Source organism: Cystoisospora suis (genome assembly GCF_002600585.1).
Source record: "Cystoisospora suis strain Wien I chromosome Unknown contig_3160, whole genome shotgun sequence".
Classification (NCBI taxonomy): domain Eukaryota; phylum Apicomplexa; class Conoidasida; order Eucoccidiorida; family Sarcocystidae; genus Cystoisospora; species Cystoisospora suis.
In genome coordinates, this window is record NW_027155955.1 from 7,019 (window position 1) to 17,553 (window position 10,535).

General features: G+C 42.0%; 1 protein-coding gene across 1 annotated transcript in view; it reads left to right on the plus strand.

Moving 5' to 3' along the window:
- Positions 1-4,852: 4,852 nt before the first annotated feature.
- CSUI_006307 (mcm2 3 5 family protein) overlaps positions 4,853-10,535 on the plus strand; it is a gene marked incomplete at its 5' end in the record, with an annotated part of 18,050 nt that continues 12,367 nt past the window's right edge. Inside the window, 5 exons of the mRNA XM_068066470.1 lie at positions 4,853-5,075; positions 6,048-6,118; positions 7,126-7,713; positions 8,869-8,999; positions 9,900-9,998. Of these exons, the coding sequence (XP_067921551.1) occupies positions 4,853-5,075; positions 6,048-6,118; positions 7,126-7,713; positions 8,869-8,999; positions 9,900-9,998 (1,112 nt within the window). The remainder of the gene's footprint in view (positions 5,076-6,047; positions 6,119-7,125; positions 7,714-8,868; positions 9,000-9,899; positions 9,999-10,535) is intronic.

The window sequence follows — 10,535 nt, forward strand, 5'->3', positions numbered from 1 at the left end:
ATGTACAGAGGTAGATAGATAGAGCGGGTTTGTATGGACGGAGAGGACAGCTATTTGTGTGCCGTGTAATAGGACTATATGGAATTGAGAAAAGTTTCGATTTGCTTCATCATCTCCTGGAGGAGGAGGAGGAGTAGAAGAAGAAGGAGAAAGAAGGGACTGGAGACTCTCTCTATCTGTGTCATATGTTTTCTTCTTAGAGAAGTAGACGCATCTCTCTCTCTCATCGTGGTTCTCTTTTTCTTCTTCTCTCAAACTGCAGGGGGGCAGGAGACACTGGAAGAATCGAAGGAACGGCTAAGGGAGAGACGGCACTCATTGAATGACTACTAGCTACCTAGCTAGATAGCTAGCCGTTGCGATAGAGAACAAGAATCCTATCGTATGCGCACACCTATTTTAATGCTTACAAGGAAATCTCTCTATTTGTATGTTCCTAAGAGATTCTCTCCGTCAAGCTTTTTGAGAGAGAGGGACCGATGGACAACAAGAACGGCTGGGGAGAGCAGGAGATTCTCTCCTTTCTTCTTTGCGCTTCCTCTTCACGTCAGGAAACCTTTCTTAAGGAAGAAGGCACATTCCCTCTTTTCAATCATCTTAACGCTCTGGTGCAAGCCGCATCAGCAGATACTTCTCAGCTCTCTTTCTTTCTCTCTCTATATACATATGTAGATACCATCCAGGGTGTACATACACTATAGGCGTGACAGTGAGGTCTATCTCAGGGGATAACATACGCGATGCTTTCTATCATCTTCCTTCAATACTAGAGATCGCGCGACGAAGAGGGCGTCTGGCTCTACACAGTTCTTTCTTGCGATTCGAGAGGAGGATAGAAAGAAGGAAATTCTCTTAGTAAGAGAAGACGAGTGTAGAAGAAGAAACGCCTCTCTTCTTACACATCGGACAGATTGCGAAGGAGAGAGAGTATATACTCGGAAAAAAGAAAAGAAGAAAGAAGAGATGAAGAGAAGTCTGTCTGGAGATCTCATCTAAGACAGGGATGGCGTTATATTTACTATTATGAACTCTCTTGCAAGAGAGAAAGAAAGAAAAATTGAAGCGTGAGCCTTCTAGACAGTTTGCTCTGTTGACGAAGTCAAAAGAAAAGAGAGAGGGACACTTTGAACGCGCGGTGTACGGATGAATATGTCTCTAGCTCTTTTCCCCTTTTTTCTCGTCTCTTCTCAAATCTAGGGTGAAACTGTTCTGACGCTTCTCTAAAAAGAGCCGTAGAAGGAAGCCCTCATCATGATCCATATGAAGAAATATTCTACGCACCTCTTATCTTATATAAATGTACGTAACTAGAGTCACATACATACATACATATATGCATGTATAGATAGATACCTGCCGCCTACGCCTCAGTCTCACCTTCTATCAACACCTTCAAAACCTCTGTGGAGATAACAGCTCATCAATATATATATATATCTATACATATATATATATATACATGTATATATATGTATCGTATATACATATATATATCGTGTATCTATAGAGGCATCATGGTGAGTTCTATAGGTGGATATATGTACGGGAGTATGGTGTGAGGTGTTTCGCAGCTTGATACATTAGCTGGATAGGCATGCAAGAGGAGTCGAAATTTCTCATTAATCCATCCTGCTACACTGACGCTTCCTTGTTGCTCTCATATGTCGATATCTCATAGTATAGATAGACGTATATAGATATATATATATCTATATAGGTAGATATCTATAGATAGACACACTCCCTGCTTGAGTGGTTTTTCCCTGAGTGGCAGGCATAGCGACCCCTGGCGTGTCATTGGGGGGACATATCAGCAGGCGATCGGTCGATCTCTTTTCTGCAAGTCATGCAAAGAAGAGGAAAGAAGGGACGCGCTCCTCGTCATATGAAGGAAATACACACCATTCACACTCAAAATGGACATACATATGTATATGTATGTATGAAAGTTCTATGTATCTGCCTATCTCTCTCTCTCTACATCTATATAGATATATGCGGATACATGCTTTGAGACGTAAAGCAGAAGGAAAGCAAGCAAAGAAGACCTCTATGTCAAAGAACATCTCGGGAGTTGAAGCGAAGAAACGTTGTAGAGAAGGAAGATTTCTCTATCTCTCTTCTCGTTGTATGTCTGGGACAGCGAGACTAGGGTGGGGGATCAAGGTGCATTGAATAAGGGGGGCAGGAAGGAATCTTCTTCTTTGCTTCTTCAGACACTATCTCGGCCGCTTACGAATACCGACATACATTCTGTAGAGATCTTCTCACATCAGCTTAGGTACACGTACGTATATCTACATATATGGATAGATAGGTATACCTTACCTGACACGAGCACACAGGTGTCTACAGCAGTATCCGTGTCTACATATGTCTATAATGTCTACATCCCATAAGACAGGAGGAAGGGACTTCATATACTCCGCCTTCAGAAGCAGATTTCCTTGGGTACCGCCTAGGAGAACACCAACTTGACGGAGAAGGAAAGAAGAAATGAATGAAGAACGTCTACAATGAACCCGACAAGAAAGGATACTGCATCCGCGGCCGTTCTTCGAGAATGGCGAGTAGGGTCTATACACCCTCTATCTTCCTCCTCCTTCGCCAATGCAAACAAGAATAGACATGCACGTGTCTCACTTCGTCTCGCTCACTACACAAACGAAAGAGAAGCCAAATGAAGTGAGAATCCTCTTCGCTTATGGAGAAGGTTCTATGTCTCCTTGCTACCTGCAAGCATGCGGCTGCGAACCGCTGCATCACAGTGTACACAAGAGCAAGAGGTCGTTTCTTTCTCTCTTTGAAGTTGCCGTCACTTCGTAAGAAAGACAAGGAGTGTCTCTCTAGAAGGGGAGATACGTGAGTGACTAGCTCTATAATATTTGTACTGACAGAGCGGCCAGTGTCGGGGTGTATGTACACCTCAAGCCAGTCGGGTGGCTCCATGAGAAACCCAGCGGAAGTGGTTATTTAAGGGTGTGTGTGACGATAGGTACCTACCCTTGCTACACACGCAGGCAAAAGTACTCATAGAGGAGGAGGAGTAAGTATGAAAGGGGTGTTTAGGAAGATGTATATTCATCTTCCGAGAATGAGTAAAGAGAGAGATAGGTCATCTAGTTGCCAAAAGGAAAGAGATGTACTTCGCCAAGACGACGCAGTTAACAGAAGCGAGCAGGCAATCTGAAGTAGGAGAACAGATACCTAGAAGGGAGAGAAGAAGGAGATGTAGGAATGGTGTCTGAGATCTTTCTTTCTTCGTGACACTCTCCTAGCATTCAGCCAGAGAAGATCAAAGAGGACTTCTCCTTCATGCTCTCTCTGTCTTTCTGTCTATGTGCTAGTCTTTACTTGTTAACTCATAGCGGTATCTATGCGAACCTTCTCGATGTAGAAGTTACACAGATCTGCCGACGTATCGATAGAGGAGGCATGTACGTACCGCGCTGGCGTAGTCTCACTTCTATCCATTCGAAGCCTATGTATGTAACAGGATAGTGTATATACACGTGTATATGAAGATCCTATCCTATATGAATCTACACTTGTTTCTTCGATACTGTTGTCAGAGGTTGTTTTCGTTATCCTCGAGTTTTTCTCAGTAGATGAAGAGGCTTCTGTTTGTCTCCCAAGAGTGCGGATGCATGCATGCATGCATGGGTAGCAGCTGCTATATGAGTGAGCGACAGATGTCTACTGTACATACACAGCAATTCTTCGATGAGATCCTGCTTGAACTTCCTCCTTTGCTCTTCTTTCCTCATTGTCTAACAGACTACGCAGCTCTTTTATCGGCTCAAAGCCAAAGCCCAGTGAAATCTCTCGTCGAGTGTACATACAGCATCACCCCTGTGTCAAAGATTCTTCGCCGTCGATGCTTGCCGCTAGTGACCTCACTTCCCTAGCAAAGTCGACAACCTTGTTTCTTTCTTTCTTCTTTCATGCCGCCATTTCCCTCCTTTCATTGTATCCTCTTCCTCACTCGTTTCTCTTCCTCTCTTTAAGGTCTTCTCTCTAAGGCAGAGGGATCTTCAGAGGATAATATTTCTCTCTTTCTGTGTTCAAGGTAACACCGTCACAGATGTTGTAGTACTTCCTTTTTCTCCTCTCGTTTCTCCTTGTCTTCATTGCCTTTCTCTCACACCTCTCCTTCTCCTTACTCTTTCTTTCTCTCCGTCTTTCCTGTTCTCTTCCCTCTCTCCCAGCTCCAAGCATTCTTTCTTCTCTCTATGTAGGGAAAGAGAGACAAAACTCATTGCCACGTACGCTGCCGACTTCGTTTTCTTTGATAGAAGGAGGGCCCTTTCTCTTTCCTGTCTTTTGCTCCGTACAAGTCAAAAGAATGATTGCTCTCGATCACCTCAGAGATACAGACAGAACCCAGTCTGTCCTCTTCCTATCTATCTATCTATCTACGAAGTTGCATATGTCTCTATTTATAGGTGTATGTAGGATGTAGTGACTTACAGAAAGTCTCTCTGCACGAGTGTGGCTCTTTCTTTTCTCTTTCTGTCTCTTTCTATCTAGGAGGTGGTTTGAGAGAGGAACTCTTTTCCTTCTGTGGCTGTCTACGTTTTCCATCTTCTTTCCCCTGTCTACCATCCTATTCTTCTTCTTCCCCCTCTCTTGTCCCGCTCCTTTCTCATCTTTCTTTCTTCTCTTTTCTGGTATCTGAAGGAAAGATCTAAGACACGGAGAAAGACGACAAGCGACAGGAAGGAAAGAAAGAAAAAGAAAGAAAGAAGAAGAGAAGGCATGAAGAAGCGGAATACAGTTCTCTTTTCTTCTCTCTTTGTTCCTCGCCTCTCTCTCTTCTTCTTTTCCTACAACGATAGCAGCGGCACACGAGATGAAGGGACTGCCTTCACTTCCTTCTTCTTCTTCTTCTCAGTATTTCTCTCAGACTTTCTCTTCTTCTTATCATTCTTCTTCCTTCTCTGATGGACGGGATCAGGAGAGAGAAAGTTCCTTTGCTTCTTCTTCTTCTCCTCCTTCTTTCTCCACTTCTTCTTTTTCTTCTCTTTCTGTCAAGTCTTTCTTGCCTCTCTACTTTCCCAAAGAGAAACACGACGGTATACATCGGACAACTCTCCTCCTATCTATCGTCAATCGATCTCTAATCTACCCTCAATCTATCTTTCACCTATTCATATATCCGTCTTTCTATCGTCATATCTTTGCTCTATCTGTCTATCTGTCTTTAACATACCTATCTGTCTATCTCCAAGCTATTTACCTATCTATCTGCCTAATCTACCTACCTATCTCTAATGTATCATCTATATTTTATCTACTCATCTATCGACCTATTTATCTAGCTATCTGTCGTTGACCGATTTCTCTCCCTATCTATCTCTGACGAATCTATCTATCTTTCATGTTTCTGTCTTTCTGATCTGAATGAGACGCATTCTCAGCGATGCACGTCATCTTTTTCTCTTCCTTCTTCTTCATTCTTTCTCTTTTTATCTCTTCCTCTTCGCCGTGTCTTTTCTTTACATTTTGCATGCATGCGACCCTCACTTCATACACCACCCTGGGCTGTATGTATTTTGTAGCATGCCTGCGCTTCTCTCAGACGGCTGGATCTCCTCTGCTTCGTGTCTCTCTTGTCTCTGTTGAAGAAGAGGAAGAAGATGCGAGGGATCACTCCTCTTCGTCTTCTTTTCACTCAAGAGTCTAGAATGCACTTCTCCTATCTTCAGTTCACAAGTCGAATCGCTTTCTTTCTTTTCTTTCTCTCGCGACCTTTATGCTGACTTCTCTTCTCCCGTCTTCTATCTCTTCCTATCTCTGTCTCGAGAAGACAAAGAGAGAAATAGTTACTATGTAAGTATTCATATATATATATATCTATTCAGACGTATGTGTGTATATGTATATATGTGGATATGCTATCTATTTATCTGTCCGTCTCTATCTATCTATCTATTCATATGTATACATACATGTATATATATATATATATATATATATGTATATGTGTATATACTTCTATAGTATGTAAGTCTCTTTTTGTTTGTTTGAATTTATGTGTCGCTCAGACGATCTTATCGCGTATATCGAGGCATGGAAAGAATTCTTCCTTTTTCACCGCCGAGTCTTGTTAAAGCACGTAAGTTTCTATGCCATTCTACATGTATTATGGGTATGTATCTATATACACTTGCTCCCTGCTTATATGCAAGACTATTCACCTAGACATCGATGTACCCTCCCTCATCCACCTTTTCTCTCTATCTTCCTCAGTGTCACAGTACTTCCTGCAGGACCATCCGAATACACCAGACACGCACATGTATATATATATATATATATATTTATGGATAGATGTGTATACCGACTTGTATGTGAGGTAAAAGGGAGTGCACGTCCGCACATGCAGGTTGCCTACGGGCGTGTCTGCCTACATGTATATACATATACATACATATCTACGATGCATCCTAGATGTACCTATGTACGTAGAGAAATAGATTTAGAGAACGCTGAAGATAGGAGATAAGGTCGAATTCGCTTCCAGGCTGAATTACACAAGGGATGGAGAAATCCACACCTACCCCTCAGACTCAAAGGCCCTCCCCTACGACGCCACTACCTACAGGCCGCATATATATATATATATATATACAGATACATAGATAGATAGAGCATGCATATATTTCGAGCTATTGAAATGATGCGTATACGTATGACACGCACACAGACAGCCAGATATCCTTCGTATGTAGAAAGAGATGTACACTGGCCCTTCGCATACAGTCCAGTCCCTGTGTGACTGAATCTTTGCTACCTACCTATCTATCTATCTATTGATCCGACTTTGGTCCGTGTTTCGTCTATCCATCTTCAGTCTATCTATCTATCTATCTATCTCTCTTTACTCTATCGATCTATCTTCATTTTCCAATCTATGTATCTATCTTTAGTCTGCCTATCTCTCCATCGTTAACCTACCTCTTTGACTTTATCTATCTATCTATCTATCTTCAATCTCGTCTGTCCCCTTATCTGTGTAGAATAGCAGAAGAGTGTGTCTACCTTTCCTGCGAGAGTTGATTAGTGGAGTGTCTTTTTTCTTTCACTTCTTTTTAGACGTGGAGTGTTTTGTGTGGCTCTTAGATAAATGCGTCAACTCTGGAGATCTATTTTAGCTACCGGCAAGTCATGAAGAGAAATCCACCTCCATCGTGTGAAGCTTTTGCGGCGTCTCTTCGATCCTCTCCTGAAGATGTTTTGAATGCGATGGCGTGCGGGGCTCATGGAGCAGTTCAACAGTTAGGAAGATCGGATCTTGCCTTGCATCATGGCTCCGGTGTACATACACCTGGAGGGAACTTCGAAGCATCATTCAATACTCCAGGTGTATGTACACCTCAGGACAGCAGTGAGCAGTCATCATCCTTCACTCTGTCTTCAAGAGGTGGTGTATATACAGCCGGACAGCAGAACTTGTCCAAGAGGGGGAGTTCTCTTTCGTCGACGTCTCCATCTTCGCAGATGGTTGACGATACTTTCTCTTTTTCTGAGAAGAATGGAGAAAGAGATGAGAATGAGAGGCCTTTTCTAGAAGAGGAGTTTCAGAAATATCGTGAGAATGAAAGATGCGCAGTAGGTTCACCTGAAGAAATGATAAAGAGAAGAAGAGTATGGATCAGACTTCTTCGATATACGCCCCTCACGTCAATGGACGTCCTAAGAAGTCGACAGGTAGGTAAGGATAGAGGAATACATGAAGAAAGAAAGACACTCAAGTTAGAGAGATAGATAGTTAGATTCAAAATACATAGTTGGACTCCACACAGATTGAGGATAGATAGATAGATAGATTAAAGATAGATAGATAGATTCATTAGAGAGATAGATAGGTCAAGAGATACAATACAAATAAGTAGCTACGGTGAAGATTCTTCTTTCTGTTTGTATTTTTCCTACCCAACAGATGCATGCGCGCATGCATCCGGTCTTTCCGACCATCTTCTTTAAGTGTATACACCAGTCGGTCTCTAGGAAAAAAAGAGGATAAGAGAATGAACGGAGAGACGATGTGTCTACTTCTGTGTGGATACGTGAGGAGACCAAAGCATAGAAGAGCCCTCTTCATCTTCTTACACAGCTGCCGTCTGCCATTATCCTTAGCGGGTCTAAATCTTTCTCTTTTTCTTTCTCTATCTGTGTATCTAGTTTGATATCGGCGCCAGATACTCTTGAGAAGAAGCTCTGCAATAGAGAAGCTTGTTGCGGGTATAAGGATAGGGATCAGAATTACAGTCGGATTCTCTTCCTTACGTGTGATAGTTCAGGATCAATACGGATACAGACTGCTTTTGCTACTACTAGTACTAGTAGTACTACTCCTACCAGTAAGATGATCCGACTATCATGCATGACTTCATGCCTGTTAAGATAAGATTTCCTCCCTGTCTGTCGTGAATGGAATGGGCTTGGAAGATGGTGTGACTAAGATAGAAAACTTTCTTAGTGTTTCTCTTGGTATGTTCTTTCAAAGCACCCTATGCTAACTGTATCTACTTTCCGGCTGTATGTACACTCCCGCTCGATCTACACTCCAGCTGTATGTACACCCGAAGTGTAGGCAGTTTCTCACAGTCACCTTACTCTCTCGTCTCTTGTTTCCTATCATAGTATACGACAGAGAAAGATACTTCATCTATAGACAAATGGATACATACAGAAATAATTGGCTGACTGAATTGCTTAAGATGTTGAAACTCATGTCTATGTTTCTTTGCTTGTTCTCCTGTTAATTACTTCTCTCCCCATCTTTCTGCTTCTTCTTTATGCTTCGTTCACTTCGTTTTCTTCTTTTCGCGTCTTCCCCCCTGTCTCTATCTCCGAATATAGGCCGGAAGTCTTGTAGCTATACGAGGCAATGTCTTGCGTGTCTACTCGCCACGTGTTCTCGTCCTCCAGCTACCCTTCGTCTGCTCGAAGTGCGGAGCGAAGGTTATGAGAACCTCTCATAATGACTCGAGGTATGGCTAGCGTCTCTCCCTTCTATGGTCTATCCACCAGCTAGAACTTGACAGTTTGAAAGGAATAGAAGAGAAGAAGAAGAAGAGAAAGGTATGCTTGTGTCTCTCTTCTCTCGTTGTCTTCTTATCTCCGCGTGTCTGGTGAGAGAGGTGGGAGAGGAGGATTGCTTTTCCTCTTGTAAACGGCTTTTAAAGAGGACAAAAGACTTGAGGAGGAAAGAGAGAATGAAAGAGATTTAAAGAGATGAAGGAGACCAAGAAAGAAAAGAAGGAAGAGAAAGAGAAGGATCGATCGTGCCTTTCTTCTTCTTTGTCTTTTCTTGGCTAGTTCTGTTTTCCCCCCTACCGTAGACGTCTCTAGTGTGTTGTATGGAAAGGATAGAAAGCTAGAAGAAGAAGTTGAGAGAGAGGAAGAGAGAGAGGAATCAAATGGTGTACCTAAATCTTTCTATGTATGAACGGATGTACGCGTGTGTGTATGTACAGTGCGAGATAGAAGGATAGATTCCTGGGAAGAATGTAGTGATGTCTTTATAGGAAGTCGTCTTTCTTATCTTCGTTGCGTGAGTGATAAGAAAGGAAGAGGAAGAAACGAACCAAACACGATAGTCAAACATCTACGATAACCGTGATGAGTGTCTTTACGTACACTGCGTTGTTGTTTCTAAGGTATCTGATGCGTAACTGCATGCAGCACCACCTCATACGTTTGTCTAGAGATCATCCTTTTCTTTCAGCACTCAGACATGTCACTTAAAGGTCACATAGGAGAAGAGCTTTTCCCTTTTCACTAAATGACTCCCCATTCGCTTGTTTCTTGCGCCGTTTTCATTCAAGACTTCTTTCAGTCTCATACATGCCCTTGCTGCTGTGGCTCCGGGTGTACATACACTCCATCAGATTAACACCACCTACTGCATGCGTGACGCCGAAATGTTCCAGTCGCTATTTCATTCCTCAGCGTCAAGATGCTACGACCATCGACTTTCAAAGAATCAGGTGAGAAAACCCGTCCCTTTTCTCTTCAACTAATCTACCGATCTACTTCAATTTGTCTATCTTATTCAGGCTATTTCTCCCTCTATTCGCAGTCTGCCTACCTGTCTCTGTATCTGAGACACACAGGCTTCATAAGCACCTTGTACTACTTTTTTGATAAGTAAATACTTTCCCTAACCAACCTCTCGATCTGTCTTTAGTCTATCTATCTATCTCTCTGCCTTTACTGTATCGGTTTATCTTTGACCTCCTACCTATCTATCTACCTATCTATATCTATTTATCTATCTTTAATATATTTATCATCTATCTATCCATCTATTTTCGATCTATCTTTAATCTATTTATCTATCTTTAATCTATCTATCTATCTTTAATCTATCTGTCTATCTATCTTTAATCTATCTATCTATCTATCTATCTATCTATCTATCTATCTTTAATCTATCTATCTATCTTCAATCTATCTATCTATCTTTAATCTATCTATCTATCTTTAATCTATCTATCTATCTTCAATCTATCTATCTTTAATCT